This window comes from Lethenteron reissneri, chromosome 27 (assembly GCF_015708825.2).
Source record: "Lethenteron reissneri isolate LAM-NWPU_2019-01 chromosome 27, ASM1570882v1, whole genome shotgun sequence".
Taxonomy (NCBI): Eukaryota; Metazoa; Chordata; class Hyperoartia; order Petromyzontiformes; family Petromyzontidae; genus Lethenteron; species Lethenteron reissneri.
In genome coordinates this window covers 2,685,194-2,704,048 of record NC_083805.1, presented here as the reverse complement: position 1 = coordinate 2,704,048, position 18,855 = coordinate 2,685,194, and the positions used below count along the sequence as shown (strand labels likewise).

Genomic DNA, 18,855 nt, shown 5'->3' with positions numbered 1-18,855 from the left:
TACAGTAGCACTGTGCTTTGTAAACTTGAGCTGCGAGGTGGCCAGGAAGATGGCAGTGCAACAATGGATTACTGAATTTATCTGTGCAGAGCTACTAATTAACCACCCTCCCGCCCCCGATTTCCCTACCCAATGCAAACACTCGTGCATGCAATTGAGCCCAGACGCAGGGTCCTCTTGCAAAAAGCATCGTTGTTTTTTCTTGCATACAAGACATTTATATATCCGTCCACGTTCTCCGTGGACCCAGGCCACACGGCCCTGTGTTTGCTATAATTGTCATTTTCATCTCAAGTGCCACAGGTATCTATTTGTACAAAAAACATGGCATCTCTTGCGGTCAACTGCGCCGCATCACAATTCCAAGTTCACGCAGTGCCGGATTATCCCAGTAGCACAAGTAGCTACATATGCCACGGGCCCCACACTTTCAAGGGCCCCGCGCTAAATGCGTTCAAGCTATCAATTCTGGTTGAGTGATTCTGCACTTGCTCTATTGCTATAGTAATATACTGCCTTAAATTTTTATCAACGACTGGATGTTTAAGGTTAGCGATGTCGTATTATCCGGCTGTATAGCAAATGAAAAATACAATTACTTTACTATGCAAAAAAAATGTATGTTTTTATATATTTTTTTTTAATTTAGGGCCCCTTTATAACATATGCTACAGGCCCCGCACTAGCTTAGTCAGGCACAGAGTCCACGCCTAAGGCTTTCGTCTTCTCCTCTGCCTTTGACTGCATTTTATCTTTTTTGTTTTATCTATAGTACGTTACCCCTACAAATATACTGTGCATACTTCCTCCTACGGGCGCGACACACCACGCGCGCGAGCCACTGGTTTTGTACCGCGTTTCCCAAGTGCGTGCTGACCATTGGGGCGCTGCGTTCATGCAAAAGTTGCATTGCCATGGCGCCCTCTGCTGGAAAGAGTTTTGGATTGCAGGCACAGGATAAGTGGACCACCGAAATCTAATTGGTATTCGTAGAGCGCCCTTCACTCAAGGCGCTTGACCAGAGAACGATGCAGGTGGCAGGGGGCGTACAAGGATTGACGACCGAGTGACAGCGATAGAGGGGGACTAAGGATCACGAAAGGGTAGGGGGGTGGATGGGAAGGAGCAGAGGGGCACAAGCTTGTTTAAAGGGCTAAGCGGAGGGCATACAAAAACTCAGGGGGGCCATGACACGGTCAACGTTACACTCTAAACACATTTTAAACGCGAATACAGAATGAGTGACGATACGACTGGCTATCGTGCATTCTGCTCTCTCTCTCTCTCTCCCCGTGTACGATGTCACAATACGCGGAGCACGCTGCAACGTCAGTGTGAATCGAGCAAGGCGCGATGTGACATCGCGCGGAGTACGCCGTGCCAAGTGCAAATAATTTTTTTAACTTAACGGACCGTACCGTTGTGTTTATTTTGCCAGTTATGAATGTCTTTCCACGCAGCAGCATGCAATGAAATCACCGCATCAAGACGACAAAGTGAATGAGCACGTATTTATTCTTGCAAAAAAAAATCTGCGTTTCCCAAGAAACAAAACATTCAAGTCATCGGACAAAATATGCGCAAATTGCAGAGGGGGGCAATTTGCACGCACAACCCTTGTGCATCGCTGACGCACAAACTGGACGATGGGCAGTGCGTCAAGACACACTTTGCACATTTCCACGCGCTTCAAGTGGCAGGCTTTGTGCAGTGAATGGCGATCTGATCGCGATGATGAAAAGCAATTTGGATTTATTTAACGGTGTCTAAATGCAATCGCATATCAAGGTGTCGAATATAAACACTGGGCATATTTATTTCCCCAAATTAATACAGTCTCTTTCGCGCCTTCCCACGAATTATATTTGTAAGTAAAATTTAGTTTACAAAACCCAGCAAAATTGCACATGTACGTAACTACTTTTATCAAATGTCACTTGCTGTAGTGTATCCAAGATTCTGCTTACGGTTTAATTGCTCACCAAATAATTTAATTTTCCAAGTCGCTGGTAAATTGGAGTCAGCACGTGACTAGCAGCCACAGCCAAAGAAAATGGTATGTTGAACGTGGTGTGCCGGATGCGGAAATTTGACCCATGGTTATGGTTAAGAAAAATGTTTCAAAATCCCAGAGCAAGTGACCTCAAAAAGTATTTGTTTAACCATCGACCTCTGTGGTTTATTGAGCCGCAGCAAGCCACCATGTGCCCCGTCGTCATGGTTTCATGGCGCCGCTAAATCTTGAATCCGGAATGCACCGCGACGATGCCATTGGTCAGGTTGCGGTAAGTCACGTGCCGGAAACCGGCATCCTCAATCATCGACTTGAACACTTCCTGCAAACAAGCGAGGTTAAACAAGCGCGGTTAAACAAGCGCAGTTAAACAAGCGCGGTTAAACAAGCGCGTGACGAATCTCGCACAAAACTTTCTTGCGACACAGTCCCCCCTCACTGCGAGCCGCGTTCATCTCTAAATACGCTGGTTTTATTGTCCCAATCGGTGGGGTAATAAGCATTTCTATAGCTCCGTAACAAGGCAATCTGTTACAAGGTTTGTCTACGACAGCGGTCGGCAACCAAAATAACAAGAAGAGCCATTTCTTTCCAATTCGGTACAAAATTCAGTATTTCAAGAGCCGCAATGCATCTGAGTACATACTGTACATACGTGCATATCGTCAAGAAGCAGCCCGTAAAGAGCCGCATGCGAGCCGCATGCGGAGCCGTAGGTTGCCGACCCCTGGTCTACGAGATGCTTCAATAATTAATAATTACTTAATAATTATTTAACTACCGGATCTTACGCTCACGGAGCAAGCATCGAATCACGTGTGTAAGAACCGATATTTTTTTAAATTCAAATGTTATAGCTACCTATGACACCCTGAAGCCACTAGTGGTCGCTATCGGGCTGAGTCCAATGACTCACGACACTTGAGAATCCAGTTAAACCCGAGGTGACTTTGGCGGATTCGAATTCTAGGTCACATTGGTGCCACTCTGTGTCATGCCTATTAATCGAATCACCGGGAGGAAGAACGGTTCCCCATCTTTGTCCGATGTACAGGGGTCAACGATCATTCGTCTCGTCTCACGTACCTGATCGGGAAACTGACGGATGCTCTCAACCAAGTACTGATAGGACTTCCAGTCCTTGGCAATCACTTCCCCAAGCACCGGGATGACTTGAAATGAGTAGAGGTCATACAATCTGAAGGGAGACACAAAACAGCCACAGGGAAGACGAGTCGTCAACGGTCCCGTTCAACACGCGCGCTATTCTTTACCGCTGCAGCAGGTTTTGACGGTTGTGCCGTGCGCCGTTGTCTGCTGTGTTTCCGGAGTTGTAGCAGAAAGTACATTCCCAAGTTGGACCGCATGATGTCTGACGTTTCGCTCCACGTGCTAGGAACTTTCCAGGATGCGGAGTTCAGTTGTTGAAGAGGCTTCCAGCACGTGGAGCGAATCATCGGACACGTCATGCCAATCAAAACCCACAAACACGTCCGCTGGCTTCGAGCTATCTGATGCGGAATCTAGCCTGACTTGTAACAACAAAAACAGCTGGGGGTGAAACTAGAAGTGGCTGAACGTGGCATTCTGGTAAGACGATTAGCAATGAACGTGGAATGCGTGTGCGCATCTCCATTTAGATTTAAAATATCGCATTACATCACTTTAGCACGGAACTCACACCACTTCTAAAATTACCGACGCAGCTCTCGAAATGTTATTGTTCGCAGCGACATTAGTCAGCGTACAGAATGCGTCAGTGAACCGTAGACAGCATGGCATGACTGCCGGAGCGTTACCGTTGCAAGATGGGGTTTGTGACCTTGCTGAACTCCAGGCAAAGGAATCTTCCGCCAGGCCGCAGGACCCGGTAAGCTTCTTCTAATGCCTGCAGTGGCAGAGAATTAAAAAATAAATTGATACAATCACAAGCCAAACAAAACGTTATCATTATGCTGTCTTCATCACCATCATCATCGTTCATGATCTATCCCCTGCTTAACGCCTCCCCAAGCCGTCGCCGCCCCCCTCGTGTGCTGCGCTTATGTCAGTCCACTGCTGGATGACGGCCTCCCTATGCCGACGGTGATGATGATCCAATAGAGCAATATAAAAACTATAAAGGTCAACACTCACAATGGAGATGTGCGTAACGTTCCTGATCCCGAAGGCGATGGAGTAGATGTCAAACCGACTGTCGGCAAAGGGAAGCTCCTCCGCGTTGCCGACCACCCACATGAGCCCTGATCGGGGGGGGGGAAGGGGGTGTGGGGGGAACAAAACCAGAGGCACATTCAGTCATTCATCCAAGAAGCGTTTTTCAGGTAAGGCCCATTGAGCTGAGAAGCTCTTTTTAAATGGTGACCCGATTTTTCTACATTGACCCGAATTTGATTCCTAAAACGTAAAGGATGGATCGACCTAAAAAACAAACAGCTGCTGCCTCGTAGCGCTGCACCCATGTTGCGAATCCTGGGGCTTGGACAGGCGAAGGGAGGCGACAGCACACACGGCTTTGGGAAGGGAGTTCCAGACGATGGGGCATTGGCGAGGGAGCGACCTCCCACCGTGGAAAGGTTGACACTCATAACCGTGAAAATTATATAGCAGCACCATGCGTCTGCTTCAGTTCAGTGAATCGGCATACACTCAAATGGCTCGTCGATAACATTTGTTTAAAGTTTGTTTAACATGTCACTGTGTTGTGCTCCCCCCCCCTACCCCCTGACCACAACAAGGTCACGCCGCAGGCTTCACGTGTTCTGACCCTCGGAGAAGCCCTGCTGCTCGGCCCTCTTCTGCCCGACGCGCAGCATCTCCTTGTTGATGTCGCACACGACGGCGACGGCACCCCGCGCGTCCCAGTCTCCGGGCCGCTCCGCGCGATAGAAGCCCGCGATCTCCTCCCACGTCAGGTTCTGCGACGACGCGTTAGCTCGCCTCTGGGACGCGCGCTGCAGGCATTCCAGAAACCTGAAGGATATGTCGCCTGCGAATTTAAAGAGGCGTGTCACGTGAGTGAGGGTCGAGCGGTGGACAACGATCCCTCAATGGTCCTGCGAATATGAACCTGGTGATATCTGAGCTGGTCTTGGTCGCGCAACCCCCCGGGGCTTCGCAAACTTACACTGACCAGCGTAGTGAAGTATGGCCAAACAACCCTCGTGCCTGGATTGACAAAGGGTTGTAAAAGGGCTGTAAATTAATTATGTTGATAAATATAACTGGGCTGAGACAGGATGCCCATACATTATTTTCCAATATTTCGTCTGTTTACCCAGGAAGGCGTCTTCCCCTAAGTCTCAAGGCTCTTTCTCAGGAGGGTCCTGCCAAGTTTTTCACAGCTGAGGGAGACGTTGCTGTTGTGTGTAATCCCAATTTGGTAATTTTGCAGGTAGTTGTTGTGCATTCGAATGTTTGGCCAATACCAGTAACAATGTACGTATTCTGGCTATGGAAGCAAAGCAAAGAATCTGGAAGAAACCCATGCAGAACAGCAGAGGAACATAGAAACTCCACCGAGAAAGGGGGCCCGAGTCAGGAGTCGAACCCAGCCAGAGCGGTTTTCTGCGAGGCACAACGGTAACCGCCGCGCCACCGTCGGCACTGCCGAGTGACCCTTACCGGTGCCTCCTGCCACGTCCAGCAGCCGCGTGCCCGGGGTCGGTTTCATGATGTCGAGAAGAGAATCCTTCCAGAGGCGGTGGATCCCCAGGCTCATTGCGTCGTTCATGATGTCGTAATTCTTGGCGACGTTCTTGAAAACTCCATAAACTGGAGGCGAGCATAAGCACAGACACGCGAAAATTAGGTACCTTGTATGCACGGCATGATGTTACAGTGAAGTTTCTCTCATCCGATTTGATGTGCTGGGCCCTACGAGCTGATTATATTATCCATGTTTATTATTCACGCAAGAAGACTCCCGTTAATGCAAAGATAATTATGGATAAGAAGATTATATTTTCTCATCCAAACAAAGCCTCAAATAGCATACACATTTTTCAAATCTAGGGCATCGTTAATAGGAGTATCAGTTAAGAGGTATGTGGGTAAGCGTTGCACTATTTTTGTGCGTTCTGATTATGACAGATAAACTAATCGGAGAACAAAACGCAAGTTAGAGACATCATATTGACTATCAAGAAATGTGTACTTGAGCAGGATACGAGAGAGCTAGAAGGGAGCATGGTCCAGCGGTCGAGACTAACAGTGGCAGCCAAAGGAGGGAACAGGCGCAAGAGGGCATCTACTGCAGAGATGCAGAAATGGTGACAGATCGTACTGCCGAAGCCGTACGGATTGTTGCGTGCGTAGCAAGACTGTGAGTATTGGCGATGCCTTTGAGAGGCTTTTATCCAGCAGTGGATAGACAATGGCCGATGATAGTTACCATTGGGTAGCTTGCATTTTCAATACATGGAGGGCTGCTGGGAATATTAACACTGATGACAAGTTGAATGGAGCACATGATCTGTTTATTTAACAGGAGAGACGTTTTGACTAGAGCAAGGAGATCATAATCATCGGTCTGAAATTCCTCCCCCCACCTTTGCGATAAGATTATATAGACAGACCCCACAACCCAATTGGGGAGGGGGGTAGAAGAATGGGGGGGATGCAGGTATGTACGAAGTTCAATGTTTAACCAGACTCGAGCAGCACTTAAGAAATGTATAAGCACTTCTCTTCACATTCATTAAAGCCATTTGCATTGCAAAAGTTTTGAAACCACAAGACTGTAGCCCATGTCACCGATGACAAATATAGAACGTATATTTCTAAGCAATGACTGCTATGTCATTTTTGATCAGCAGCCAATGTGAGGGTGGAGGGATGGCGCAGTGGTTGGCTTAGAGTGCGATGATCTAAGATATGAGTTAAGATTTCCAGCGAAGGTTAAGACTTTTGCCTCGAGGCTGATTGCCACTTCTACTTACCGATTCTTTTAATTCAAGGCAGTAAATAAATAAAATGTGATCTCCAACTATAACATAGCCAATTGCTCTGCCAATCCTTTAGTCTGAAGAAGGGTTATTGCCTTAAGTTAGTCTATGTATAATTTGTCCATAATAAGGTATTTTAGTGACGCCAGTAGTGATGGGTTTTTATTCACGATTGTGCAACCCTATCAACAGAGTCCCTAATCATTTTGTAGGGCAAGCTGTGTGTGTGTGTTCTGGTGCAGGAAATTTGAGAATCTGAAAAGTGCGCAAAGAAGCATCATGACGCATGTTTGAAATTACACCGAGACAAAAATACCAGAGCATGTATGCTATTCTTTGGGTCTTTCGGTAAAGTCACGTAGATAGGTTAAAAGAAAATAACAAAAAACTACGATGTTTCGATCGCAACACAAGCGGTCGTCATCAAAAAAAGGGGGTTGGCTTCTAAAGGCAAAAGGTTTATAAAGGTTGAAAAACGTGCGTAGCCTAAATGTCAGCAGCATGTGCGAGGTAGCTAATGTTAATGTAAGCGATTAAAAACGGTGTGCCCCAGCATGTAGAGGGATGCTAGAAGGTAATGTAAGGCGGTGTAAGAGGTTGATGGTAGTAGTGGGCATTGATGGTGCTGGTGGTGGGTTTCCACCAATTAAAGGTATGCTAGTTAGAGACAGATTGACTGCCAAGTGGCTTGGCCAGGAGATGTCATGAGAAGGGATGATGGCCAGATGCCCTAAACAACGATGGATTGGCAGCCAAATGAGAGAACACAGCCAAGAGAATGTCCATCTTGGAGATGGAGCAATGAAGTAAGCTCATGTGCGAGTAACCAGATGCATCTAAAGACGGTGAGAGACGAAGGCTTGGGGGAGGAATTCACAATCCCTGTCAGCTGTTCTAAAGTGGGACATTAGGTCAGGGTGTTAATATATATTTATTTATAAAGCACAAAGTACCGTGTGCCAAGTTTTAAGCACGCTTTCCAAGCACTCGACGCCAATAAAACAAGTATGGTTCTTCATGAGGGTTGGGATGTAACGTCCAATCGTGCTGAAATTTTGGCCAGGCTAAAATAAATGTTATCATCACCATCACCACCGTGCAATCATTTCTCCGTGGTCGGCAAAATAAGGTCTTGCCATGGCGATGTTAATTTAGTTTTTAATTGCTCATAAGACCTTTCCTGGAAAACCTCCCGAAAGTCTGGTGCGTACTCTCATGCCCGGTGGGTTTTCTCCGGGTACTCAAGATCCCTACCACACGAATTAAAAGGTTCCTTAAAATGGCATTTTCCAACCATCCTAATGCAGGACCATCCTGCAAAAAAAAATTCGGACTCAGGCACGGCTTTCCTAGGTAATCGCGACACATCCTAACGGGAGTGGTTACTGTCCCCGAAGGTGCCTGGAAAGAAAATCTGTGGCACGAGACCACATTTCCATTCGCACACCTTCATTCAGTGAACCCCTCCTGTCTTTACAGCTTAGCTTTCAGTTGATGAAATAAGACGGGATGACTCTGCTTCTTTAGTTTTCGTGTTGAAAGTTTACGATCAGGGGTTAGAGTTCAGGAACAGGTATCTCAGAGCTTAGGGGTTACGGTTAGAGAGGGTGCTAGGGTTTATGGGTTATAGGGTCAGTAGTGCTTGGCAACGCTTCAACTTTTGATTTAAAGCTTTCGTGACTGCAGGGATTCATATTCTTGGTTCTTTCAGTAAAGTCACGTAGAATGGAAATAATAAAATAATAAAAAATATTAAACAATAAACGCTTCAACTTTTGTCCTGCATCTGTGTGGACAGTGTAGTCGTAGTAGTAGTGGTCCAGGTACTGCCAAGGTCAAACAAGTAGGTCCAACGATGGATGCACTCCGCCCCGCTCACCCCTGCCGCTCTTTTCAGCCTCAGTGACGGTCTCAAAGCCAAAGTGAGTCGTCCTGCTGCTCTCATCGCTGCTGCTGCTGCTCTCACTGCTGATGCCGATACTGGCGACGATTCCAGGACCCGCGTGCCGTCGCAAGAATAGCGGTGCAGACCGGGCAACCAAGCCTCTAACGCTGTTCATGATGGCCCACACACACAAAAAAAGAACACAATGTAGCGAAACCGCGTTACGAATTACACCGACACTTGTTTAACGTGTACGACTAGAGATCACTGCAGTCTTCATTCGTTACATTGACCATTCAACAAAGGTCACGCGGCAAGTCTCGGTAATTCATGCAACCCGGAAGCGCGCGGCGAGCACGTGGCCAGCTGGGAGTGGGCGAGACCAACTTCGCGCCTGGAGATGGGGGGGGGACATTGGGACCGTTGCTTGAGCCGCTGCTGATGGGAGAGTCCAAATTGTTACTCTTTCACCCCCGCGGTGCGCACTTGGTAGACGCCAGTGTTCGTGTTCAATCATCCGTCCGGACGTTGGTTTTCATGTCGTCACAATCTATCCACTGCTAGCTGTGTCCAATCATGATGCAGCAATCCACCATACTTCACCACGCTGGTCAATGCGGGTTGGTGGATAGAGAGGGGGTGGACAGGGACGATCCTGATATCAATTGTGACTTTACACAAAAAGAAGCAAATGTTGACAATTACAGCAGCAACACTCTTGATTTCACATCAGTTCACATACCATGAGCGTTGCTCTGTGCAACGCTCCCACGAGCTTATTTGTTTTTATGTTCAGGAGTTAACATCATTTGGTGATGCTGCTGCGATGACAGTGGCGCACAAGCACAAAACCAACAACAACAAAAAATTCGTTACAAATCATTGTGCTCTGAAGACGGACAATTGGCCGAAACGTCGCTTTTTTGTGCCACGGTGTTGTTATGAACGAATGTGTCCAGTTTTTCACATTCTATTGTGGAGCGGTGAGACAGTGGTTATCGCACTGCGCTATGAACCTGCAAACCCAAGTTCGATTCCAGCCCATCTCTCTGTCATTTGTGTTCATGATTAAGGCCTATTGCCCAAATCGTCGCCGTTGCCCTTTTAAGACCACACACACAGTGTTATTGACGAACGTGTTTAGCTGTTTTTAATCATCAGTGACAAGTGACGGTCCTGCCCCCCTACCCTGCCCACTCCCTCCCCTCTCCATCACGGAACCTGCATGACCATGCCTGGTGAAGTATGGTCAACATCTCTACCGACCGTGAAGTGCCGGGGAGGCTTTCATCCATTGGTGGATTGAGAACGGCCGGAATCGATTTTTGTGTGTTTGTTTATTTATTTACGGAGGGTTATTGGTGGCGTGAGAGGGATTTTTTTTCCTGCTTCCGGAGGCTGCGCGCCTTTGTGTGAAACAGCGGCGGCTGATCCGTGGGTCGTCCCCCCACCCACCCCCATCCACGTTCTGCTGTGCATCACCGCTGCAAACCCCCCTCGCTCCTCCTCCTCCTCTTCCACTGTTGCTGCTGCTGCTTCTGCTGCTTCTGTTCTGACCCATGGCATCGCTTTGGTGCAGAGGTTTTTACTGAACCGTGGTTCCCTGTTTCCCTGGTCCCTCCCCGTATCTCTCTGCGTCTCCTCCTATCTCGCTGCCTTTCTCTCTCTCTGGTTCTCATCCTCCCCTCTGTGTGTGTCTCTCTGTGTGTGTCTCTCCATCTCCTCCTCGCTGCCTCTCTCCGGTTCTCATCCTCCCCTCTCTGTGTGTGTGTCTCTCTGTGTGTCTCTCTCCATCTCCTCCTCGCTGCCTCTCTCTCTCCGGTTCTCATCCTCCCCTCTCTGTGTGTGTGTCTCTCTGTGTGTCTCCATCTCCTCCTCCTCGCTGCCTCTCCATCTGTCTCCTCCTATCGCGTCTCCACGCTGCTACTGGAGGGGGGGGGGGTGCTGGAAGCCCCCCACCACCCACCCGCTCCTCCTCCTCCCCCCGGAGTTGTTTGCAGAAGCCGCCAGCAGCAGCAGCGGCACCACCACCAGCCCCAACCAGCCCCAAGGATCCCGGCAGTCGCATCGGTCACCGCCCTCCTGCCCTCCTGCTGCCCCTGCTGCTGCCCCCGGCTTGACTCGCACGCCTCGTGGGGAGTGGGGAGGAGGCGATGATGGACGTGAGTTGCTTGCGTTGCGTGCGACTCTGTCGTTGCAATGGTTTCTCGACCGTGTGTCCGTACGTCCGTGTGTCTGTGTGTGTCCGTCTGTGTGTGTCTAGTGTGTGTGTGTGTCTGTGTGTGTGTGTCTGTGTGTGTGTCTGTGTGTGTGTCCTTGTGTGTGTGTATGTGTGTGTGTATGTGTGTGTCTGTGTGCGTGTCTCTGTGTGGGTGTGTCTGTGTGTGTGTGTCTGTGTGTGTCCGTCTGTGTGTGTCTAATGTGTGTGCCTGTGTGTCTGTGTGTGTGTGTCTGTGTGTGTGTCTGTGTGTGTGTCCTTGTGTGTCCCTGTGTGTGCGTCTGTGTGTCTGTGTGTGTGTGTCCGTGTGTGTGTGTCCGTGTGTCTGTGTCTGTGTGTGTCTGTGTGTGTGTCTGTGTGCGTGTCTGTGTGTCTGTGTGTGTGTCTGTGTGTGTCTGTGTGTGTGTGTCTGTGTGCGTGTCTGTCTCTGTGTGTGTGTGTCTGTGTGTGTGTCTGTGTGTGTTTCGCGCTGAGCCTGACGCACGGAGTTTAGATTCCCGCTCACGGGCCCACATCGGTGACGAATATCTCCAACAGCTCTCGTGCCGCACGTAGGTCGACTCGACCTTAAATGAGACCACGTCGCGCGGTGTGTAAACAATCAGCACCGGGGAGACAAAGGCGGCCCGGGCGTGGTGCTGGCCACCCACCGCCTTCGTGATCCGTGCCGACATTCATAGGCGCTAATCGCTAACAGCACTTGCCCAACCAGTCTGCTAAGGCTATACAATAGGGGGGGGTATTTGTCTTTGTGTGAGTGAGTGAGAGTAGCTGTGTATCTTTGCTTTTTTGTGATTTCTACGATCTTCTGTTGTCACACAATATAATCAAATGTGTGTGTGTGCACCATTGTGTGAGCGTGTGTCTGTGTGCTCGTCACATCGACAATGTGTCATTGTGTGCGTGTCATTCACAGTCTCTGTTTGTCTTGTCTCAGTGTCCATGCGTTCCTCTATGCCTGTGTCCCAGTGTCTGACGTGTGGGTTGTCTCGTGTATCTGCGCATTTCGTGTCTTTGTTTCGCCTTTGTGTGTGTTTGGGGAGCGGTGGGGCAGCGGTTAGCGAGCTGCGCTAGGAACCCGGCCACCAGGGTTCGATTCCCGATTATCTGAAACGGTTCTGGGCCTCCCCTAGGTCGACTCAGCCGCAAATGAGTACCTGGTGCGGTGTGTAAACATCGCCACTGGGGAGACAAAGGCGGCCGGGCGTGGTGCTGCCACCCACCCACTCGTGTGCCTTGCCGGCCTTCATAGGTGCTCGCTAACAGCACTTGCCCCTACAGTCTGTTAAGGCTACACGGGGGATTTTGGCTTTGGTATCTATACAGTATATAGATATCAAAGACAGTATGTGTGTGTATCTTAGTGGCTAAGAGACACACACAGATACTGTATAGATACTGTATCTGTGTGTTTCTTTCTGTTCCTGCATCTCTCTGTGTCTGTGTGTCTCTATGTATGTGTCTCTGTGTCTGTGTGTCTCTGTGTCTGTGTGTCTGTATATCTATGTCTGTGTCTCTATGTCTGTGTGTCTCTATATCTGTGTCTGTGTGTCATCACGGGTGTGTGGGCCTCTTAATGACTGCCTCTAAATGTGTCCCTGTCTCTATCCTTGTATGTCTCTAACGTGTGTCTCTCAACGTCTGTCTGTGGATCTGCCGTGCATATCTCTGGGGCTCAATGGCTCTGTGACTGTGTCCCCCGTGTTGAGGGCTGTTATCGCCACCCAAGTACTGATTGATAAAAAACAAAATGTGTGAATGCTCTCCAAATGTCAGCAGGCAGAGTAACGGGCGCCCTTCCCATGCCTCTCCCATGGCCGGCCACGCTCATTGTCTGTGGCGAGTGTTGTTTCCTCCTCTTTCATTCACTCTCTCTCTCTCTGCAGTATAACAACCCCAGTGGAAGTGGCTTATTATCGAGTGTGCAGGCCGTGCAGCTGCACCAAGAGCCCACGTGCCGGAGGGGTCTGGGTGCCAGGCTATGTCGAGACGAGGGAAATTGGACAAGGGATGGGCCCCATTTCACTCCTTGATCCAGGGTCCATGACAACCATGCTACACAAAACCACATCTCATTCTCTCCATTGCCATTAGTTCCCTGTATCGCATCGCCCAACATCTCTCCCATCTCTGGCGTTACCGCTATCGCTGCATAGTAATGATGATGATATTAATAATACTAATTCACAGCTCTTTGTCAATTCACTGTTGGATGATGGCCTCTCCACGTAGCGTCTGTTTGACCATGCATGGACACACCGTGGTCATTGCGGGTTGGCCAAGTGGGGGGTGTGCACCTGTCCAGGTGTCAATACATATCAGCTGTGGTCTGTAATCGAACTCATAGTGCAGTGCAAACACCACTGCATCACCACTCCCCATGCCCATCTCTGTATGCATCTCTTTACTACAATTGCATTATCTAATGCTCTCTCAATACACACATACAAAGACAAAGATCCCCCGTACAACCTTAACAGACTTTTGGGGCAAGTGCTGTTTGCGAGCACCTAATGAAGGGGCTGTGTGGTCAGCACCACCACTGGCTAAACGACCGCTCCCGACAACAGACAAAGATCCCCTGTATAGCCTTAACAGACTGTTCGGGCAAGTGCTGTTAGCGTGCACCTACAAAGACCGGCACGGCACACGAGGGGGTGAGTGGCCAGCACCACGAGAACTATTTCAGAAAATCAGATAATCGTCACCGGTGTTGTGCGTGAGTGGGAATCAATCTCGAGTTGCCGGGTTCGTAGCGCAGCGCGCTAACCGCTACACTATCACCCCCCACACACACGTACTCGCACACATACGTACACATACACACAGACAAGGCTGGCATTGTGTGTCACTGCGGGTTTTGGTCACGCATTAATCACTTGTGATGGACGTTAACGGATGGCAACTTTGTGCTTCACACAACTGTAACTTAGCTTCAAGCGAACGAAGCGGGGAGACAGAGAGAGGGGTGTTCGGTGATTCTGGTTGTGTGAGCCGCATTATAAGTGAACAACCCAGTAAACAAATCCAGTCGCAAGACTTTTTCGAAGAGGGTCGTGTATCAGATTGTTACGGCTCATTCTATTTCAAGGAAAATTGTACAAAACACATAAATCAAGCTTTTTCGTGGTGGGTTTTTGGTCATAGGCTATTATGCTGAGAAGCATCTGTCTCACCAAAAAAATAAAAAATATATTTGTGTCCATCACCCCGTGAGCCAATGGCGTGGCATGGTTAGAAAGGGCCCTAATACAAGGAATGAAACGGGACCCGAACCCTGTCCATCTTCACCCCTCGTCATTGCCCAGTGCCTGAGTCACTCTGGCCCATGGGCCCCTTTGCAATTGCACCGCCTGTACACTCGCTGGCTAAGCTAATGCCATGGACTTTCCTATACCAGAGAATCAGAAAGCCTGTTGATGTATAGACCGAATTGTTCTCATATATTTATCGTGGTGAGTTTTGATCTACTCATATTTATTCATTATATTAATATATGTTGAGTGTTTTGCACTTGGGATCGTGGCCCGGGGTATTTGGTGTCATTATTGTGGCAAACCGATCACCAGCGGCAAAGCGGGGCACGACGACCCCTTCACGGGCGATCGCCAATTATCGACAAATCGAGTGACAAAGTCCATGAAAATGGTCAACGTTGGCGTTGCTTTGCGGCTTAGGATCACGACTGACGTCTGTGCTCTGTGCCCGTGTGACGTCTGAGCTCCTTCTGGGCTGGGAAATGAAAACAAACATGCGGCCACGCAAATTAAAATCGTTGCGAGTAAAGTCAGCAGTCGGTTATTCGAGATATTTGTGGGGGAGCGGCCTGGATAAAGTAAATTCGGCGATAGAAAAATATGTACTTAGGTTGAATGGAAGGTGAAGACATAGAGTGCACGTCGTCTGTTTTGTATTATTGTTTATTCAAGTAATCGGTTTACTTGCCTACATAGTTGGGGGTCACGTGAGCACTGAATCGCTGACCCTCGATGAGTGAGGAGCAGCTAATAATTTAAATGGTGAGTGCTCGTAAAATATTCTTGGGTCTTTCGGTAAAGTCACGTAGATAGGTTCAAAGAAAAATAATCAAAGATAACAGAAAACGACGACGTTTCGATCGCAACACAAGCGGTGAAGACGACCGCTTGCTTTGCGATCGAAACGTCGTAGTTTTCTGTTATTTATTTCATTTTTTTTACCTATCTACGTGACTTTGCCGAAAGACCTAAGAATATTAATTCCTGCAGTCACGAAAGCTTTAAGTCAAGAGTTAACTTGCTCGTAAAATACATATATTTTTTCTTTTTTTTGGAATTACAGTTAATCCGCAACCTGGATAGATAATCAATAGTTTAAATGTATGCTACTACCATCGCCTATGTATGTATATTGAACTAATCGGAGGGCGCGACTATGACTGCGGAGGGGAGCGTGGGGTAGGAGGGAGATGTCATCTGAGTTCACGAACCAGGTCACCGCGAGACGCAGTGCCGACGCTGATGTAGACATTTGAAGAAAAAAAAGTGTTCTCGCCCATGTTTGTTTCCTCCACCCTCCTTCATTTATCGTCATGGGAGATGGAGCGTCCATTGAAATCCGCAGCTTCTCTTCAATTTCGGCACACCGAGCCCTGATGCAGCAGCAGCAATTCCATCCCGTGGGACGTGGTCAAGGGGCAGGCGTGGGAGAACGAGTGCTAATTTTACAAAGACCGCACGCAAACCTAACAGTAAACACGCACCGAAAATGTTAATGCTGCTCTTGGGAGGCCTTCATCCAACGGATGGATTTATCGTGGGCGATGACGATGACAGTGGTGAGAAAAGAGGGTGTTGCGTGCTCAAGTTTCCCAGACCCCATTCGTCCCGCCCCAGCCTGGTGCTGGTTTTAATGTTTAGCAATCATCAGGTGTGTGCAGCGTGCAATAGCGGATGTGAAAGGGGCCAGTCCAAGTGGGCTTCCTCCACACAACGCTGCGAGCACTTAAAGAGGACTGTTCGCGGCGATGTACGTAGTGAGCGCTGTTCTGGATAGACTCTGGACTTGGGTTCGGTTTATGGATGGGTAGTGCACAGCCTTGCAAGGCAGTGGGTTGGAGTTGGTCTGGAGAGCAAATTGAGGTGAATAATTACAGAAAGTTACATGCTTAGAAATTACATTGAAAGTGGATTGAGATACCAAGAGGGGAGCAATTACATACGGGCAGGGCACGCCGCTTGAAGGCATGATGGCTGGCGGTCAAGAATGATGACGCACTGGCAGCCAAGCTAGTGAAGTCCTTCAAAGAGATGGAGCGATGAAAAACAGCTCATGACTGAGAGAATGTGATGGAATTTTGGAGGCCTTCATCCAGCCGTGGATTTACTATGGCTGACGATGTTGAATAAGGAATATAATACATTTTTCGAAGATCTTATTTTCTCCACATCGCATGTTTGGAAACTTACCTGTCGGTACCACCTGAAGTGGCGTGACTCTTTAGCGGTTTCTATTTTCTTGATGTGGCCAACAACAGTGAATTATGTGAACACCACTTGCAATGAGTGGGGTTTTCAAGTGATTCCCTCTTATTCACTGTACAAATAAATTGGTGCGACTAAAGCCTTGCTTTCTTATGTGGTATCAATTGCCGCTATGACCTACGGCCTAAACACAAAAAGTAGTCCTCTCAAACTGGACTCGCACCTTAATCTTCTTTTTAGTCATCCGCATCATGACTGTGATCGCACAAAAAAGTCCAATAACTTCCTTCTTTGCCTGAAGGGTCTCCCTTCGTGCTAAACGACATCTGCTCCGCCACATGTCCGTGTAATCTTTGACAGACAATGATCCGTTGAAGGACGCTAACTTACGAGTATTCCCATCCTCGCATGAGCCGCCAAACCCCAAATTGCCCAATTCGGTCATCTAGGTCGCAGGCGCAATTAGCAAAGGCCTTAACATCATGTGGCGCCATAGGCATTGTCTAATGGTCTTTCTATTCGTGACTATAAAAGCGGATGATGTCGGAGAGCAAAGGTATTTGTGCCGTCCTGCGTCGGTTTACGGCTTAACGCGCCCGGGGTTCACAGATTACACCTGGCCAAAGTGCGGCGATTGTTACAACCGGCTCGTATATATTTCAGTTTTCGTGATCTCGGATGTCCTGGGATGACTCAGCAATGCAGCACGCCATCACACAATGTTGACGGAATTCCAATGAGCCCTTTAATGGCTTTCGCTCTGTCTCTCGCTTTATTTTGTGCTTCTTATTGAACTTGATTGGCGTTTTGTGTTCGGTAGCATCTTATTTAAAATCGTGAGCATCATCAGCATTATTAGCAGCCACGATCAGTGAGTGCACTGCTGGATGAAGGCCTCCCCAAGGTGTCAACATCTCTCACAGTCCTGCCAAATGAATTGCACTTCACCTACCTTTCTCGACTCGAATCTATACACAGCTCCGCGATTCCATCTAAAGCCCCGTGATTCTGCCACCCCGCGATTTTATCTGCAGTTTCGCAATTCTGTTTAGTCAATAAGATTTCTCTAGCTGGCGTATATACTCTGATCAATCCATTCACTCGCTGTCACTCAATGTGATTCCGAGCATGCATCTCGCCATGCTTGTTTTGTGCACTTCTCGGCTTTAAAATCGGCTGGTGCGTAGAAGCTGGATAGATGTGTTGCTGCACGAGCCCATGATGAATGGTGTCAGCTTTGGGAGTGATTTAATCCAGCAGTGGCTAGATCATGGCTGGTCAATGCTTGGACAAGGCTCGGTATGTAGCAACTGCTCACAAGAACTGACAGAGCCTCATGGCCTAGGATAGTCCGTCTCGCGGCCAGCCGTTGAATCGAGGAAGGCTAGAAACGAACGATTCTGATGACGCTACTCTAATTTTTTATGATTACCAAAATTGGAAAAACTTTGCAAATAGATGTGCATACGGACAACTCGTCCTTGGGGGAAGTTGATTGCAATAAAAGTTTAATGGCGGAAATGTGGCAATGTTGAGGCATGCCCTCTTGTGAGAGCAGTAAATCCACTGGGCTTAATCATTGGCCACATTGCGATCTTCAGCCCGCGGGGAGGGGCGTTGAGATATTTGATCTTTATTCTCGACGCAAGCTAGCTCTTGCCCAGTTCCCTTCACTCAACAATTTCCACACGAAGCCTCCTCCTACCGTGAACTCTGTACGGTACAGCTGCGGTGCGACGTCGCGTATCTGACCTTCGCGGTCACCTGCACCCACACACGAGGGCCAAATCAACCGCCCACACCCAGTGTTAACATTCTGTGCCCGGCGGCATAAATTCTCATTTGGTACACGTGTTCACGAATCTGATCTTTTCACAATAACAGTCACAATAACAGTTCGCTGGCGTTCTAAATAAAATAAAAATACCGTGTACATTAGCTCGCTTCAGTTGAAGAATTTCAACCCTCGGTCAAAGCGGATTTGAGATTTATTTTCGGTCCGGTCGCGTCGCCGTTCACATATCCGCCTGTATCTCAGCCCGTCAGATATCCGACTTCGTATACGAGGCATTGAAAAATGAGGTCGCCTCTGGCTTTTGTGGGTGGTGGCTGGCTGACTTTGACAGCATCACCACCAGTCACGCCGCGCGAGAAGGTGCGAGGTGGAGGAATGCGTTGGGGCTGCACGCCGTGGCCTCTGCAACGCCTGGGTGCAGCTGCTCCCCGCACGCAATCGACTCGTGCTCAACACGTGGGCTGCCGAACGGTCAACTCGGGACTGCCGTGATTTGGGGCCGTCCATAAATGACGTCACGCACCTAGGAGGGTGG

General features: G+C 48.6%; 1 protein-coding gene across 1 annotated transcript; it reads right to left on the bottom strand.

The window, feature by feature from the left end:
* Positions 1-1,503: 1,503 nt before the first annotated feature.
* On the bottom strand, positions 1,504-9,201 carry COQ5 (coenzyme Q5, methyltransferase). Its single transcript, XM_061561095.1, has 7 exons — positions 8,840-9,201; positions 5,639-5,788; positions 4,782-5,003; positions 4,151-4,257; positions 3,814-3,902; positions 3,101-3,212; positions 1,504-2,336 (listed from the first exon to the last, which is right to left on the bottom strand). The coding sequence occupies exons 1-7, from the start codon at positions 9,018-9,020 to the stop codon at positions 2,235-2,237; spliced, it is 963 nt and encodes a 320-aa protein (XP_061417079.1). The 5' UTR covers positions 9,021-9,201; the 3' UTR covers positions 1,504-2,234.
* Positions 9,202-18,855: the final 9,654 nt, after the last annotated feature.